The following is an 18,633-nucleotide window of genomic DNA, read 5'->3' as shown; positions in this document are numbered from 1 at the left end:
CACTTTTAGAGTAAACAGTAACAACATTAAGAGTAAATATGCACTATATTGGTATTCACTGATATCAATCAGCTCGAAATTTACTTTCTGTAGCTAAGAAATAAGGTTCAATAACAGTAGTGTGTAACTATCTGTGCCTTTTGAAAATCGTTTTTTACAAGTTGCACTTTCTTTAATTTCCAGACTGTGTTCAGTGGTGAATTCCCAAAATTTAAAAGTCAGTGGAACACTTGAAGAAATTTTTTTAAAAAGAAGTTATCAAGGTGAAAATGGAAAGTAGACATGTCCACACATATTATATGTATCTTAAACCATTGAATGGGAGATTTATTATTCCACTCATTTCATTTTCTAGTCTTTTGGCTTCTATTTTTTGAAATGTTGTATGGTCTTATCTGAGCATCTGCCCATCAAATAAGATGTACATGAAAGAAGAAAACAACAGAAATTAAAGAAACCATTTAATGTTCTCGGTGACCAGGACAAAATTGTTATTGGCTTTAAAGTTCACTGCTGAAAAAATCATGTCTAAAAACTGGAAAAAAAATAAAAGATCACATGCTTCACTTCTGTCCCTATTCTTGCCCTGTTCTACAGTGTATAACCAAGGTATATTTAGCATGTTCCATTGCCCCAACAAGCTAAAATAACATAATAATGAATAAGAATTAAGAAATATTTGCTTAAGGTGGAGTGAATATTATTTATTGATCTTCCCTTCACCTTCAACAAATAATTGTTTAAGTATACAGTAATTGCTCAGGTGCTTTCAAATTCTATTATAAATTCTGTAAATAAAGAAAGCATTTTCCAGATTTTGTTACAGTTATGTTGATTACCTGTATCAAGTTTAGCGAGAAGTTTTAAGAGGCTTTTTGCATTCAATCAGTAAAATCTTCATCCTTTTGTTTAATAAAGTGATCATTTAATATCTTTTGTGCTCTTAACAGTTTAATTTTCTACTATTGCTTTTATCCCTTCCTCACAGATATTTGACAAAATGCAAAGCAGCCATTTTGAAATTTAGTGCTCTTGTTATAATCACCTGCACATGGTGATTTTAGCGAGATATGATGCAATCCTTGACCAATAAGGGATTGCGCATCTCTATAATCACCTGAGCAATTATACTAATGGTATTTAATCATTGAAGTCTTCACATAACACAAGTTAAAACAACAACAACAGCAAAAACAATGCAATGATCAATCATGTCATGTGTGGACCATAATGCTTTCTTATCAGAGTCAGAATCTAGAAATTTAAGTCTTTTGTACCATTTTGGAGGGGATTCTACTTTAGTTCCTCAGATTTTGAATGTTAGGAATTGATCAAGCAAAGATTTTGACAAAGATTGTGATCAGTTTGCATGAGGTGAAATCAGAAAGACTTTCACCAATTTTCATGAAATCCAGCTTTCTCTGATGTTATCTTCATAAATTAATTTAACTTGTTTACACCAACAGCTGACTTCTTGTTTTTAACCTTGAAGTCATGATCCTACAGTTGTACGCACCCAGCAAACATTGCTGCCATTCACTTTCATTCACTTTGGCAAGCCCCCACACCACAAAGGCAAAAAAAACCCATACTATTGTTTTTACTGGTCAAAAATTTCATCTATGATTTGTGATTGGTCAGATGCTCATTTCTCACTTGTGAGGAAGACCATCTGACCTATCAGAATTTGTGTAGCTCATTACAAATCAATTTTTTTTCCAAATTTAGCTTGGAGTAAATCTCAGTACGTATATTATAAGCCCACATATATACACACATTTCAAAAACTTTAGTCTTAGTAAAACTTTACCTTTTTCTAAATATACAACAAAAATAAGTAGCCCATGGTTGACGGTGTGGGATACCACAACCATATGTGCATAAAGCTTAAAACTGGTCAATTCAATAAACAATTCACACATGTAGGTAATTGAGCAAAGAAAAGCTCAATTATCCAACCAAGTGCATTATGTAGTTTCTTTACATGATTGCTACCTGGAGGAAAAATCACACTCAACTTAGCTAGCAGAAATTATTCTTGCTGAGGTCATTCTTTGAACCAATAATGAGTGGAAAATTGTTAACAACTCTTCCCTATGATGAGTAATGGATGGCAAGGAAGAGAGTTTAGGTACAGATGGCAACTCTTTCCTGGTTTTCCACAGCCATCATGTTTGTAATGGAAAGCCACCTGACAAAGCAGGAACTTTTCTCATGGCTAAGAAGACGACTCACACTAATCAAGATTATAGTGCACTTCTTAGTTTGAATGTTGATGTTATATTCTGAAAGTATGTGAACGTGTTGATTTCTATCGCATAATAGTTATTCAGACTTCATTTATCACGTCATTGAAATTCCAACATCATATCTTAAATTTAAAATACATCAATACATTTAACAAACATCACGTTCAGAAATTAAGGGTCGGCGTTTTCGGTTTCTAAGCTTAAAATAGCACTTGGTAAAAAACACTGTAACATCCTTTGCAGGAGAATAAATTTCACAATTACCTGACCCGTTAAACTTTACCAGCAGAAGAAAGAGTAAGTAAATTTCATAATCACGGAAAGACACCATCTTATCAGACCTTCGCTGATGCGTCAATGAGGCAGGTTGCGCCTTAATCTTACAAAACTCCCCTGAAAGGATAGAAGAAAAGGCCCCTCTTCGCTTTGAGACTGGGACCGAGTGTCACGATCACCCTCGTGAAATTGTCGGCCGTAGTCGGCAAAATTGCCTAAACAACATGGCGAATAGTGCAATTTATGGAAGAAAACTCGATCTAACCTATACACTTGGAACATTTGCATGAATTGTAGAAACTTTCCTTTCGGAGTAACGTTCCATTCAGAGTAAACTATGTGTGAAACTTACGAATGTGTCGAATGAGCGTGACTCAATGGCACCGATATCGATCACGCGCGCGTTATGAAGCTGGATTCTTTTTCAAGGGCCGTATTCCTTGGGCCGGAAACTGAAATCAAGCGGATCACGAGCGAAATAATTACGCAATCCAGGCGCGCAAACTCAGTCAGTACATAGCAAGAAGTGCGGGAAAATGAAATCGAATCAATTTTTTAGAGGGTAATTTTCCCCAAGATTACCTCTATCTTGGTATTAGCTCATTCGTGTATCTTCGAACTATGTCATCTCTAAGACTTTCAGTCTTGTGCCGAAGTAAAATCAGCCGAGAAGCCACTGCACGAACACGAAGTGGAAACAACAACTAGCTTTGTTCTGTATTACAGCTACGGTGTTGGTAAAGGTAAGTCTAAAGTCAGAGGGGCGTCTTACATGAACTCTGCTTACGAGAGGGAATGTTAAATGGAGGGATGCAGAGGTGTAGGGGTTATGGGGAGACCAAGAGGGGAGGGGATCCAAAAACTTCCAATTGTAGCATTTCATAAAAACCGAAAATGAAATCTACTCTTTATTCTGATTTTTAGAGGCAGGTGTGTAGTTCACTTAATTTGTTGTTATTGTCGTTGTTTTTTTCAAGTTTTTTTCGCAAAAATTGGAATAGAATAAAACATGAAAGCACCATTGAACTTCAATGGCTTAAATTTGGTGGTTAGCCTGAAAAAAGGGGGGTTTACATGTGGTTTTCGATATAATTTTTTTAATTGATTTAATAAACATTTATTGAAGAAACATTTGTACAGAACTAAACTTACATTACATTACTCTACTTACATTACTCAACATCACTCCACTTATTACATTACTGTACTTATTGGATTAGTCACCAATACGTATTTCCTACTTATACTAACGGTCACTTACTAACAGTCACTTACAGCGTAATGTTACTTACATTGATTACTAAACAGAACATGACTTACAATACATTACAATACAAAACTCGCAATTCGTTAATTAAGCTCACTTGCCTACTTATAATTTCTTGAGTACTTTACAAAACGGCACCTTAGTTACTTTGTACGAACACTACAGAGTAAATTAAGAGACAGTGCTGGTAGAAAAAAAAGATAAGATTTTGGGCTCTGATTTAGTGTGTCTGTTTCAACTGGCTAGTTAAATCAGAAAAAAAAGGCTTCTTGGGGAAATCTTTAATTTAGGGAAGAGCGCATTTCTCTCTTTGCCATTGTAGTATAGCGTGTTAGGTTTCTTTTCTAAACATTTAGAAGTGTAAAAGTATTCTTTTAGAATAATGACGAAAAGATGTAGTCTGCGCCTTGGGTAATCGGTTTGGTGAGTTAAACGTGGGATGTCGTTAAATAAGTTATTAGTTTACTTGAAAGTGTAATGTCGGTGTCATTTTCCTGGTTGAACCATGATATAGCTTTCGAGTAAAACGCTGTTGTTACTGTACAGTCTAAAAACGCATGTTCTATAGAGTCTGGTTGGAAACAAAGAGTGCACTCTTCATCCTCAACTAGTCTGAATTTGAAGAACTCCTTTTTGGTCATTATTATTCTGTACAGTAACCTGAACAAGAACTGTCTTAATTTGTTATCCTTTGTGGATTTATATATGAACGAAAAATTTCTCCCCAATCTGTGAAAATCAGGGAATTTGTTTTTCCAGTTTTTAATACCAGTCAGCTCGGTGATACAGTTTCCACTGATAATTTTATAATAGTTTCTGCAGCGTATTTCTGTTAAATTTAGGGTAGGAATCAATGAAGAAGATATTTAAGTTGTGTTTAACAATTCTTGCGAGGGTACTTCCATTGTGGCAACTTTCTTTTTAAGTCCGATGGAATGGCGGCAATTAATTGAACGTAGTGAAGAAAGTTTGTTTTGATCTCGTAGACGGAAACGTGGAAGAAATATGTGAAACCGTTGCGGAAACACGACAGTTAGCAGGCGTTTCCGCTGTCGGTTTGATGAAGTTTACTCGTGTTTCCATTGCTGCGGTCACAGCGGAACCGTACCACTTTTCTATATGTTTTCGTCATCAGACCTAAACGTTCACGGAAATACAAAGTTACGTTCCGGAAACACGTTTTTCTCTTGTTTCCGTTGAGGTAATCAGACAGAATGTCGACGGAAATACCAGTTTACTTTTCGGAAACAGATTTTTCTCTTGTTTCTGCTGACGTATTCAGACCAAGAGGGGACTGAAACACTAGGTTTTGTTCCAGAAACACTTTTTTTTCTTGTTTCCTCTATATATTGGACTCTTTCAGTACTCGTTATTCTTGATTTTCCTCTTTCATAACAGGACAGGTAAATATGTTGTGATCGTGCGGTTTTATACAACCCATAACAGACTTTTACCGTCCGTTTGCGAAATCTATGCTCCACTCTGTAAAATACAAGAGCTATATTTATTTCACAGGTTCAATCAATTTATTTTATTATTTTCGTTTTCTTCAATCGATCGACCGGTAACAATTAATTTTTTTTTTATTTAAAAAGTACGTATATATTCGCTCGTCGTCCTCGTCATTTGAACATAACATGCATGAAATTACTTTCTTAGCAAATGAACATTAAAAAAAATTTACGGCTGGTATGTATAAAATTTCAAATGTTCTGGAAATTTATTGAATTAGTCGCTGCGTACAGTCCAACGAGGGCCGTTAGTTGGGTGAAGGCGTGGTGATTCATCCTCAGTCCGGTTCACACGTGCACTTGTGAACCGTTGCTTCTCAGTTAGTCCGGCGAAATACGCCTCATCCAGTTTCTCTTCAATATTCCTCAGTTTGCTCTTCTCCCATGAAAGCTTTCTGATCTTTCGTGGTTCTGGGCCACTCCTTGGTTCTACTGCTTCGTCTTCGTAGCTTTCCTCCGACGACATATAGTGTAACGCGTCTGGGGAAGACAGAATTTCTCGTGCTCTTTTCTTGTCTCCATCAGACAGCGCTGTCGAGTTTTCCAAACAAGAAAGTCATCGATAGAGTTTCTAAAAATAAATGATCGGGACAGGTGAGAATCTTGTCAGAGCACTACTGAGAAGTCAAATCATTGCTAAAGCTCCCATAACTGCCATTTCAGTAACATGATTTTAAGGAAAAGCTCGATTTTGAGGTTAAGCTAACGCTTGAAATAGACAAACGACACGAAAATCAGCTGCCTCAAGCTCGAGAAGAAAACCATATTGACATTGTAGCAGTTGAACATCAGCGGAGGATGTTATTAAGCATTTTCCTACGCTTATCGAGTGTTCTCCCAACCTCCCGCATGTTTACATCAGGCTATGTAAACACGGAAACCATTTTACATTTCTTCAATATCACACAAGCAATCTCGTCGGGACGTAATTGTACATCATCGTACTCATGGGTGAATTTGACTTGTTATTCAGCATACTTAGATTTGCTGTATGTAGATTATGACGCTAATCTTAATTTTTTACAGGAAAATGTACACCACTAAAATAAATGGCAGCATGGACAACCATGCATCTGAGCACCCTCTCAACTGATCTCACCCTCTATAGTAAATCTTTATTAGCCAAAACGTTAGAATTTAGATTTAGATATATGAAAATTCACATATTTGCACTGCGGTGGAAAGATGAAATTAGAAGATCCTCGCAGCTAAGAACACTACTGAAACTAGTAGTTGTAAGTAGGACCTGAAAAAAATTTCAGGCCCGTACGGGATTTGAACCCATGACCTCTGCGATACCGGTGCAGCGCTCTACCAATTGAGCTAACAAGCCAACTGGGAGCTGGTCAATGAATTGGGTACAAATAAACATCCGAGTGAATGAAGATTTAGATATATGAAAATTCACATATTTGCACTGCGGTGGAAAGATGAAATTAGAAGATCCTCGCAGCTAAGAACACTACTGAAACTAGTAGTTGTAAGTAGGACCTGAAAAAAATTTCAGGCCCGTACGGGATTTGAACCCATGACCTCTGCGATACCGGTGCAGCGCTCTACCAATTGAGCTAACAAGCCAACTGGGAGCTGGTCAATGAATTGGGTACAAATAAACATCCGAGTGAATGAAGATTTAGATATATGAAAATTCACATATTTGCACTGCGGTGGAAAGATGAAATTAGAAGATCCTCGCAGCTAAGAACACTACTGAAACTAGTAGTTGTAAGTAGGACCTGAAAAAAATTTCAGGCCCGTACGAGAATTTGTATTTTTTTTGTTCTATGAGAGCCGTTTTGAAAGTGCTCTGTACAGGCAATCGAGCCTCTCAAGTAGGTCAAAATAGATTGCGAGCAATCTCTTTGCTCTAACATCAGGGGCAAAGAAAATGAAAATATTGAAAGCGTGCGTTACACTTCTTCCGGCGCCAGCTTAACTTTGCTAGTACTTTTAATTATATTCTTGTTTGTCCTCACTGGCTTTACTTATAGCGAAAGAGAGACTGCTTGTGAGCTAAGGTCAAATTTTTTGTAAAGTCTATTTCTTGTAACTCCTTCTGAAGAGCCCCTCCCTTGTTTCTTAATTTACATCTTTTGAATATCCTATATTTTTTGTGCATAACTCCATCTTGATTAATTCCCATAGAAGCTGGTTATCTGTAACTTCGGAGTATTTTCTTAATATTTGTGGATAGTAGAATCAGTTCTTTATGGTTATTGTCTTCCAACAGTGTGTTGTTAAATTTCCATAAACCTGGACCTCTATTGAACTCACTTTTAAAGCGGATACTTAAGAAGATCGCGTTATGGTCTGGCGCTGTCGAAATTCGAATTTCCGCTTGTCTAACATCGCAAAAAAGCGAGCGCGGAATAAGAAAGTAGTCGATCCTCGATTTTAGGTTCAACGATTTTGAAATGTAAGTAAAGGATTTAGACTTTGGATGCAGTTCACCATAAACATCAGTAAGGTTTAGTTCCTCCATGAGAGCTACGAGTGTATTTCTACCGCTTGTAGCCTTCCACGGAAGACCACCAAGTTTGTCAATTCAATGAAGAGTGATGTTCTAGTCACCAGATATGATGACTTTTGATATATCAGTTTTAGACATAAGTTGTTGGCTTAGTGTTTTTATAAAGTCGTCTTGGTCGTGACAGTTATTTGGACTGCAAATGTTTGTGATGAAAAAGTATTCTCCTCTATTGTAAGTTTTGCAATTAAGAAGCTTCCCTCGGCATCCATTTGAATGCTACTTAAATTGAAAGGTGAGCTGGGATTTAAAAGAATGCAAACTCCTTTTGAGTGTGTGGTTCCGTGCGAATAGATTATACTGGCGCCCCATTCTGTAGACCACAATTTTTCATCTTCGGGTGATGAGTAGGTTTCTTGCAAACAAAAGATTATAGCTTTTTGACTTTTTTAAGTATGAGAAAATTGCTCTTCGCTTGTTACCATTTCGTAATCCTCGCACATTTAGAGAAAGCAGTTTTAACATACGCGACATAGAATAATTAGGCGAGGTTTGTCGATGTACATTTTGCTAAATAACAGATGGCGAATAAGATTAGCCTTATTACTTGGAAGAGAAAAAAACATGCAATAGTAAGAGTAAAAAATTATGTTGTTACTTAGCCATTTCAACAAAACAAAGTGGTCGATGAACATGTATGAAAATCGGTGCAAAACCAAATAAAATCGAAGGCAAGTTTGGATAGAAACAACAATAGTGAAATTGATAATAATATCATCTACACACACATACCTATACACAACAAACAAACCATAAAGATTTTGAGAGTGTTCCATCCTCATTCTCCTGTTCGGTTTACGTCCCCATTTTCCGTACAGTTTATTATCCCTAGGAATTTCGTGTTTTCTTTGTATGTTTTCTAGATCTTCCAGGTCGTTTATTTCAATCGGCCTACCTTCTGGTGACGTCTTCACGTAAATTTTGCCATTTAGGATCGATATCCTATTTCAGATCTGATCCAAAAGTCAATACCAACAGCACGTGACTCCCGCACAGACTTATTGACCGACTGATTGACTGACTACTGGACAAAATTAACAAATGAATGACTGAATGAATGAATAAATGTCTCTTCAGTGCCCTTTTGATTTGTCACAGAGGTATTTTTTTAAGTTCCCCAGACTGCAATGTCCCAACCAAGGATCACATATGATGGAGTTCCTTTTATTATCACTCAGAAGCGTGTGTATGATTGCCATCAGGGCACTAACAGGTATGCAGCTGAGAAGCAACGAAGGAAAAATGCTAAGGTGACAAACACATGCTGTTTTTTGCTGTGGTTCTAAGAATAACAGCAAATTATTGTTTTCACAGTTCTAACTTTTTGAGAGGTCATGGACACGTGGGAATAAGATGGCGGGATTTTACTGGGGCAGCTTGAGGTTCTGACGATTACAGTTTGCTGGAGTAATTGAAATGTCAGTCTCATCAATGTCAGTCATAGGGTGTAATGACTGTAATGTATATCTTTCAGCTTTAAAACTTTCAACTTTGTATAAATTTATAACTGTTTGCCATATGAACCTGACTTCCTTTGTCTGGAATTGTGTGATTATATAATTTCGCTGTGTAAGTTACCGCATTATAACATGTAATAGTGTTATTTAGATTGTATTAAATACTCTTTCTCAAGCTTTCATTAATGCATGGTATTTCTTATCAATGCTTATACCTAAACGAAACTTTGATATACGGAATTGGTTTCAAGATACGGGAGTTTTAAAGGGCTGGAATCTGGAAAGGCAAGGATCCTCCTTTAATTTGGACTGAAATTAATGGGGGCCCTCCTTTTTTAATTCATGTTTTTACTTTTACGTGCCTCCTCCCCTGTAATGTTTAGGGCACATAGATGAAGAGAAAATTGTTTGTATTTTAACGCATGAAAGTTATTAAGGCTCAATTTTCTAAACTGCAATTATAAGTCACGCTCAATAGAATATAATTGTAACTGATCCTGACATCATACACTTCATCTGAAGAAGAAAACATTCTCTATCTTCGAAAATTTGCTCAAAACATCCGGAACAACAACGAGGATCTCAGGCTGTTTAAAGATACCACTGACTAACATGCGTGTTGATCGCCTTGCAAGTTGTGAGAGCATCATCCCCAGGTTCCAGACTTCGTCAATTGTTTCCCCCCTCCCCAACTTCCGGACTGGGCTGGGTTGTTCAAAGCTGGGTTAAGATAACCAAGGGTTGGTGTGAACTCTGATTTCAGATCTGAAAGCTTTAAAAGAAATTCAATATAATTCTTTTTGTTAAGAATTTGACGATTGGATGCTCGATATAGAATAGAGGAAATGATCCCAAAAAGGCTTTCGAACAAAGGAGTAAAGAAATCCAGATTAAAATTTAACCCTGTGTTAGCACTAATTCGCCTCCGAACAACTGGGCCCTTGTCTCTATATCCCCTTGAGGAAACTCTTCTACAATCAGTGCTGAAGAGTTTTATTACAGTTTTTATTCAGTATAATGAAGGGCTGGAAAATAACCTAACTAGAGCTCCGCTTTTAGGCTTGGCTAAATCTATATTATATAGATAGATAGCAGTTTTCAAGAAGTTTGTGGACTCCTCGACGTGTGCGTGACCAGCGGCGTTCACGACGAAAGGTAAACCTTAAAAGACTTTCAGCTGTTATTCACTTTTAAACCTAAAATATTTAGATTACAGTGCACAGAAGTTTTTGTGTTCAATATTGCTGACTCACTGAGAAGTAGAGGCAAAGTGAGTAGATAAAATCATTGTCCTTGTTTGTTTGTTTTCTGCTTTGTGTCTTTTTCTTCATTTTTCGCCACTGTGACCCGCATACTTCTCGTTATATTTGATTAAGAAAGACGTATTCAAAGATTTCTTTTGAACTTCTGCCGTGTGTAACACCAAAAGCAACATATCGGAATGAAAAAGAAGAGACTTCTTTGTTACGCGAAATGTGGTCGGAAGTCGGGAGATCTTTTTCTTAGCACTTTCTACGCATCTTTAGTGTGTACCGTTTAGTTCAAGACACTATGGCAAAACAAAGGCTTCCCGCTTGATCGCCTGATGTAAAAGCGAACCAAAAGTGATTTAATTTTTGTTCTAGTCTTTGGTTGAGTTCTCCAGATTAAAAAATAACTTCATTTAGACGCTTTTAGAAAAGAAAAATGGCGGAGCGATTGATTCTCCAACAGATGCAAATACCCGATTTCTAGCTCACCTGCAATTTCTATCGTCTTCAACTAAACTTTTGAAGTCAAATTTCAAGTCAAAACGCTTCAGTAACAGCTTAATTTACCGTCTTAGCAGATTACTCTAAAGACCGAGTTCTCCGTTCTTCCCTACTCGTTCATCGTTTATCGTTTTTAGTAACATCCCTCCAGAACATCACATTCTGTTCCATTGTTTAAGTTAGTATGCATGGTCATACTGATACTGATTTATAAATTACATGTCAAGCATACACATAGCATGTGCTACACTGTTAAGAATGAGAATTCAAGAATGATTTTTCATGATTTGAAAAAAGGAAAAATCACCAGCACTCTTTGAGTTTAGTGAAGAGCATGTACGCGACCTCTCAATATCAATGAAATTAAGGGTTTGATCCTTTGAGCTTGGCGGGAGGTCCAATAATTCAGTGCGACATCGTTTAGTCGCATCGCTTTTTATGTTACGATTTTAGAACTAGCTGTCGTTTCAGCGAAGAATGTGGTGGAAGGAATAACCACTGTGTTTGACGAATGTATGGTGTTGATGACCAACAGACTCGGACCTCTGGTCAGAGAAAGCATCTCGCGATGGAGGAAAATGAAAATTAAAGGAATATGTAGGAATATTGCATGTATAATGTCTACGTAAACTTTCTGCACACTTGACTACGTAACACAAGTGAAACAGAGTCATTTAATAAAAGGCACTGGTGTAGACTTTTTGGGTTTGTAAAACTGATGATCAAAAACGAAATAATGATTCTCTTCTCAGAAATCGTTGTAGATCATCGGCCACAATTTTATGACGTTCTTTCTCGATAGAAAGCAGAATGAATTGTAAAGCGAAATCAGAGTAGACCTCAAATCAGTTTTGACTAAAAGGCCATTTGATAGTTTCTGTCTCTATGTAAAGCTGAATGCCAACCATTTGATAGCTGCAACGGTTACTAATTATTTTGTTAGTTGATTATGTCCTATCTCGGCAGAACTGCAATCTAAGTGACTCAAGACTAGCAGCGTAAACCCCTATCAAAGTGCAAGAGAAGAGGATAGGGTTCTCGTTGTGATTGGATATTTTGAAAGAGAATATCAATTATTAACTGCTGAACACAGCTGTTAAGGTATGATTTAACCGACAGAAAGAACACTTATGATACTCCTACAAACCCAACTACCTTATCAAACAACGTGTAATATTCTTACCAAGGAGCGACTCCTAAAAAAAACAAAACAACGTTAGGGACTATTTCCAAACAGACGCTAAACTCTCCTTCATTTAAATGTTAAGACTATTCCTCAGGTATCCTCTACTCCAGACTGAAAGAGCGTTATTTTAATATTAGGTACTGTTTCTAGTGCAATTATTTATATCAGCTGAGGAAAGAAGGGTTTTGACCAAAAGGTAACCTAGTTTATAATTATGTAAGATTGATGGACTCTTAACCTCTACTGAGAGTGACCGGAGAACATAGTCTCTTGGATGTAAGTCTCCTGAAACACGTACAAGCGATTTTTTGCACTTCCGGAAGCTCTGTTACTTTACTTTTAGGTTTGGTTTTGTCCTTCCTTCAAAGGAGAGATCTACAGAGATGGGTCAAGATATATTAGATCAATTTCGTGAAGAGAAAAATGTGAACTCGTGTACGGCATCATCATGCAGACAGAGTCAACTCAGAACTTTTCAACACTTTTATTATATAAAAAACATTACAGTTATTACATTAGCAACGTATCCAAGAAAAAAAGACTTCAACCCGTACCTACGACCAGTTTCGTTGAGTAATAGTATCTAGTACGCGAAAACTATCGGCCTATTAGGCCAAACAACAAACTTTCTTGCAGAAGTAATGTGCCAAGTATAATTTTGATTAGAATTCCGTATAAAAGCATTTCGAGTTGGTATCGCAAGTAAAGGCAGTCTTTGGGAAATCAATTTATGCGCACGATTAGCTTTCCTAAAAACAAGCGGGTTTTGCGGCAAAAATTTTAAGCAATTTATTAAAATTGTACACAACTATGGCTTTTAGAGCGAGATCTCATCATCACCTCAGAATTGAGCCAGAAAATAAACTGAACTCAAACGCTTGTGTCGAGGCATATATGTAAGTACTTAATATGTTAAAGAGAAAATGAGATTAAACTTTATCGGTAAACTTATAAAAGCGTTTCAGCGTTCAAGAATATGAAGTCAATTGAATTACAGTGTAACAGCCTAACTGCTAAACGCAACATGGCTATTTCTACCAAGTAAGCGTGTAAGGAAACGATGATTAATCCCTGAAACTTGTCAGGGCGAAGTGTTCAAACTGTCAGCCAGTCATACACTGTGGACGTGTATCTAACTACACCGTTCAATCCTCGACGTTTGCATAGAATTGCTTGTCGTACATTTTCATGTCAATTAGCTTCTGCAGAGAAAAATAATATAATAATCAGCAACATTAAAAAAGTGTTAAGTGGTTATCCTCACAAGTGGTCAGGTTTTCACACCAAAACAAATTCAAGGAGGAAGTATTTTATGGCGTCGTCGTCTGCTACTCTTTGTGCGTCTCAATGCAGTTTTGCAATCATCCTATGATCTTTTAAATAACCATAAGGTGTTTAATGTCATTGAGACATTCAATTGTCATTGAGACGCTATTTAAGCTCAATGCTGTTACTTTTAACCCTTATTAGCTGAGCCTTAGCCAGTCGGTCTTACGTGAAAAAAAAAAACTTTCATATTGATCAAAATTCTGACCTTGTATAGGGTTTCCATGTCCTTAAGCTGATTTTTCAATTCAGTGAAAGTTGGTCTTGAGTCTGGGTCATTCTTCCAGCATTTCATCATGATCTGATACCTGGTATTATTCAAATAATCTGTTAAAGAATTAAAGAATGTTTCCTTGTACGACGAGGGAGAACAAGTAAATAAAGAAAACTTACAATTTTTCATCGACGTGTTGGGGTTTAGGCATCCTGTATCCATCCTGGAGTAAGTTTGCAATTTTTCTTCCATCCATTCGTGGGTAAGGTGAACCGCCTGGAAGAACCACAAGACCATCGAAATATAAATGTGACAAAAAAACGACCTTCAATGAAACATCACCTTTGTCACTAGATGTAGTTTGAAGCTCATTACGTTTGTCTCACTGAACACGATACATTGTTTAATTAAACATGGTATAAAGCAAAAAACATCTACAGAGCCTCATAAAATTCCATTCGATGTTACCTATGGTGAAAATCTCGTATAATAGAACTCCATAACTCCATCTGCAGAAAGACAAATCAAACGAATATAAATTAAGTGACTATAGACATAAACAGTATATACGACGAATAAAATATATGTATTCTTTGACAAAGCATAGAATTCAAGTCCTGATTAAAATTGATAAAATTTTTGATAAACTGCTACGGGTAATAATCAGGTATACTTACACGTCACTTTTGGTGGTATATTTACCATACAATAAGGCCTCATAAGCTGTCCACTTCACGGGAAGACGGCCCTAAAGATTTTAAATATCACTTTGTGAAACAGCTCGAGAATTATATGAAGCGAGTAGTCAGAAATAGTGATATTTAAAATTGTACTCGTATACGCATGGCTGATAGTTTCATTAGGGTCCCAAGGAATTCATGATCGAAATCAGGAATATATCAGCTCAACCACAACAATGATGTCAAAGATCACTAAACTGAACGAAATGTGATACCGCCCTCACCTCCCCTTTTTCTTGATTACCTTTGTCTTTCGTTCATAAATATTTTCCTGCTGCACATCTCTGGCCATTCCGAAGTCTGTCACTTTACACATTTCCTTTTGTCCAACCAACACATTACGGGCCGCAAGGTCTCGGTGAATGATCTAAGAAAGAATTGATGTAACAGCAAAAATTAGCGATTGTAGATGAAAAAGAACTGAAATGAAATGGTTCAGAGAGGAAAATAGAAATATCTAGCAACATAATATGGTGTGTGTATTTCTTTTTCTTCCAGATGGCAGAAAATTAAAACTACTACAATAACTGCTCCATATTCCAAAGAGAAGCAAACTACTTTTTTTTTGCAATACGTAGTCATTTCAAAGAACGCTTACCTTAACATTTTAATCGAAATAGGATTCTGTAATGAAGCAGTTTAGCGACCAAAGACGATTTTTTTAAGTTGAAGTTTTAATTCCTTTTCTTCCTTGTCACTAAAATGGATATTTGTTGTACACTCAGTTTAGGCTGAATATCTTAAAAGATCCTATTCCTTCACGTCTCTGCCTTTGCTCACACGAGAAAAACCCAGATATTTTATTTCGATGGGGTACACTTGCAATGATGCACAAATATCGCCATTCTCGCATTGAAATAAAACTTATATGATGACGTCAAAATCGGGAGGGTTCCTGGCCCTAAAGAAATAGCCTCGACAAGACGGTAAGAATACGTCTGCATCTCCCAGGCGTGATCTTGTGAAGACATAGTATTCCATGCCAGAGCTTAACATGACGATAGAATTGTTTGTCTTTTGTGTTTTTAACTAACTTACAGATTTTGCGGACAAGTAACTCATTCCATCAGCAATTTGCCAAGCAAACTTCATCAGCTGCTGTGACGTCAGATTTGTTTGTGGTTTGATATCTGGGTCTTTGTAGTAAGTGTCTTTTAATCCACGGCTCTTTCTCAGGTAACCCAGCAGATCCCCAAAAGGCACATATTCAATCAAAACCAACAGCTGTTCTGAAGAAATTAAACAATTTAATTAATATGTTACTTTCTTTTAAAAAAAAGTAGTAATTGAAATAGATGAATAGCCCAGTCATAGTCAACACTTTTGAAGAAATCGCATGAAAACAAGAAAAACTATCAATCATTAACTATCAATTATCAACAAAAAGACCAATTATTCCCTTACAAAAAGCGTTTCTGCTTCTACAACAGAATGATCTGTTCAGTGGCAAATATTCGGTCTTAGTCTATCAGTAAATCCAGGAACGTCTGGCTAAACGTGTTGGCTAAAATAAGATAAAATTACCTTATGCGATGGTTGTTTGTTTTGTTCAATTGCGATGCGGTCACCCTTCCACTGAGGCAAATTATCAATGACGAGAAAGCGTTACAAAGTAAATCATAAGAAAAATTTGTACAGCAAAAATAGACCTGCATAACCAAAGCATACCAGATTCTGTAACGCATCCCAGAAGTTTAATGACATAAGGATGTGGTTTCAGCTGCTTCATTGTGTCAAGTTCTTTCATAAGATCTCTCTTGTCCGATTCAGTAGCGTTTGCTGGAGCGTTAAAAACAAGAAGTAAAATTTGGTTAACGGGAATAATATGCGAAATGTCGGAATAGCAACATAAATTATGAAATGGAAAATAGCTAAATAATTACAGTAACCCGGTAACATTTCCTGAATGTCTGTAGGCCAAGACTCATTCAATTTACAGTACAAGAGCTCACTTTTAAGCATCTTAATAGCCACTGTGGTCGTTTCAGGACTCCCTCGAAGGCCTACTGCTGTTCCCTTGGCAACCTGACCAAAAGCACCTTTACCAATGATTTTTTCTATGGTCACGTTATGTCTAGGAACTTCCCAGCAGCGTGTTAATGGATGAAGAGGCACGTAATCAGCACCTGGAGGGGTACTTTGTGCTTTTCTATCATCTTTGTTGACTTCTATGAGATCCATGTATTCCGCATGAGGCTGGGTGAGTTTTCTTGAATCAGGTAGACTTGGTTCGATATCTTCTAATAATGTTTCATTCTATTAAACCAACACACTGTTAAGGTATTCATATCCAAATCTGTTATTAATCCCAGTAAAAATTACCTCATGGTTATAAAAATTCGTTCACCCATTTTTATCAGACAAATGTTTATATTCTTCTATGATAAGAGATTATAAATAAAATATATTAAAGTTCACACGGCAACCAGGTGGACAATCAGACATAGTTTGAAGCTACACTGGTTTGCAGATTTAATGAATGTAACCGAAGAAGTTACTATTCATAGACCCAAGTCTATGAATTGTAACTTCTTCGGTTACATTCATTAAATCTGCAAACCAGTGTAGCTTCAAACTATGTCAGATTATAAATAGTTTATGACCTCTTGTCCTTATTATTACTAACATTTTGTTCTCTGCTTTTGAAACTATCATGTCCAATAGAGTGATCAAGGCTCATAGCATATTCGTCGAAGCTACAAACTGCAACGTGAAGATTGTCGATTGGTAGTCCAATATTTTAACAAATAAACGCACGAAACAACTCTTGCAGTACCAAGCTCCTAAACTCACGTTTAGAAAATAAGGCATCAAGAAAATACGACGCCCTAAATGCACGAAATCTATTATTTAGAAAGCAAATATCAACCAGGTACAGACCAATTAGCGATCTCTGAAGTGAAACAAAGCGGTTAAACCAGGGACAATCGAAGGAAAATCCATGGAGTGGCTTGGTAAAGGACATGATCACAGGACAAAGACCTTATCGAGCCTAACTTCCTCTTTTATTTCATTGTATCTGCCACTGATGCAATATGCTTTTTTAAATGTAGAACTACAAATTTTTTCCTTCTTATTTGCTGCAAGCGTTTATTTTCTCATAGAAAGTAGAGGTAAAGTAAGATTACATAATTTCTGGTCACACTAACATGACCTCAATGTCTTAGCTGTAACTTACGTCGCAAACACGTCTCTCATCTTCATAAGTCCTACAATTGAAAAAGCATAGAAATAATTATAAAACGCTAAGAATTTCATCAGTTTTTATTGGAGTTTTGTGTTAAGATGAAACCATATCGGGCACATTACATCGACACAATCCAACTAGCAGAAAATTCTTACCTCTGTTTCCCTACAGCGCCTGAAAAAGAACGAAAGGAAAAAATACAAATGATGTAAACGCGAGTAAAAATTTGCTTTTGCGTGAAAAAGAATCTCGCAGCCAGACATAGATTATGATTTTTTACCTACCTTTCTTATGTAGCCAGATTATGTAAATAATTAGAAGAAGGATTGTGAAGGCAAGAACCCCAATTACGGCCAACAAGACGTTGTTAGATGGGCAGTTACATTCCTCAGGACCTAAAATGATTCATTTTGCAAAGCTTGATGAAATAACATTCAAACAACATTTACACTGATCCTGGTCGATACACTGCTCTCACTACATAGCTTAGGCTCATGACCGAAAAACGTTAACTCTAATTGGCTTGGTACGAAGGAAGAGCAAGTTGCTACTCTCTCTAAAATAATTTTTAAAAGTAAGATTTTGTTTAATTAAATAAAACAACAACGATAAAACCAAAAACTTGGAAGTGTATCAGTCACAGAATAAGTTGTTTAATTAAATAGATACGGAATACAATTATAAACAGTCCATCTTCGGAAGAATAAGTGTAACCATTGAACAATGTCTTTGTAAAATTTACCTTTTGTTGTGCTTTCCGAGCCATCTGTGGGTACTAAAACTTGTTTAATTGAGTCTGGATTGACTTTAAAACCTCTGAATTTGTCTTGCCTTGCAGCATCCGACAGGACAATCAAAACATTGCTGACGACTACAGTTTGATTGAACCTCATCATAAAGTCAAGAACAACACTGCCACACCTAGATAAGGGGGGGGGGGGG

General features: G+C 36.7%; 1 protein-coding gene across 1 annotated transcript in view; it reads right to left on the bottom strand.

Moving 5' to 3' along the window:
* Positions 1–12,692: 12,692 nt before the first annotated feature.
* LOC131775896 (uncharacterized) overlaps positions 12,693–18,633 on the bottom strand; it is a 34,176-nt gene continuing 28,235 nt past the window's right edge. The window contains exons 9-21 of the mRNA XM_066168915.1: positions 18,350–18,612; positions 17,976–18,086; positions 17,847–17,865; positions 17,683–17,713; positions 16,457–16,760; positions 16,173–16,283; positions 15,543–15,733; positions 14,749–14,871; positions 14,442–14,512; positions 14,233–14,273; positions 13,944–14,040; positions 13,759–13,858; positions 12,693–13,426 (exon numbers count right to left, since the gene is read on the bottom strand). Of these exons, the coding sequence (XP_066025012.1) occupies positions 13,370–13,426; positions 13,759–13,858; positions 13,944–14,040; positions 14,233–14,273; positions 14,442–14,512; positions 14,749–14,871; positions 15,543–15,733; positions 16,173–16,283; positions 16,457–16,760; positions 17,683–17,713; positions 17,847–17,865; positions 17,976–18,086; positions 18,350–18,612 (1,519 nt within the window). The 3' untranslated portion in view covers positions 12,693–13,369. The remainder of the gene's footprint in view (positions 13,427–13,758; positions 13,859–13,943; positions 14,041–14,232; positions 14,274–14,441; positions 14,513–14,748; positions 14,872–15,542; positions 15,734–16,172; positions 16,284–16,456; positions 16,761–17,682; positions 17,714–17,846; positions 17,866–17,975; positions 18,087–18,349; positions 18,613–18,633) is intronic.

The sequence above is a fragment of the Pocillopora verrucosa genome, chromosome 6, assembly GCF_036669915.1.
Source record: "Pocillopora verrucosa isolate sample1 chromosome 6, ASM3666991v2, whole genome shotgun sequence".
In the NCBI taxonomy this organism is placed as follows: domain Eukaryota; kingdom Metazoa; phylum Cnidaria; class Anthozoa; order Scleractinia; family Pocilloporidae; genus Pocillopora; species Pocillopora verrucosa.
Note: the sequence above shows the minus strand (reverse complement) of the source record. Positions and strands in the feature narration are given on the sequence as shown.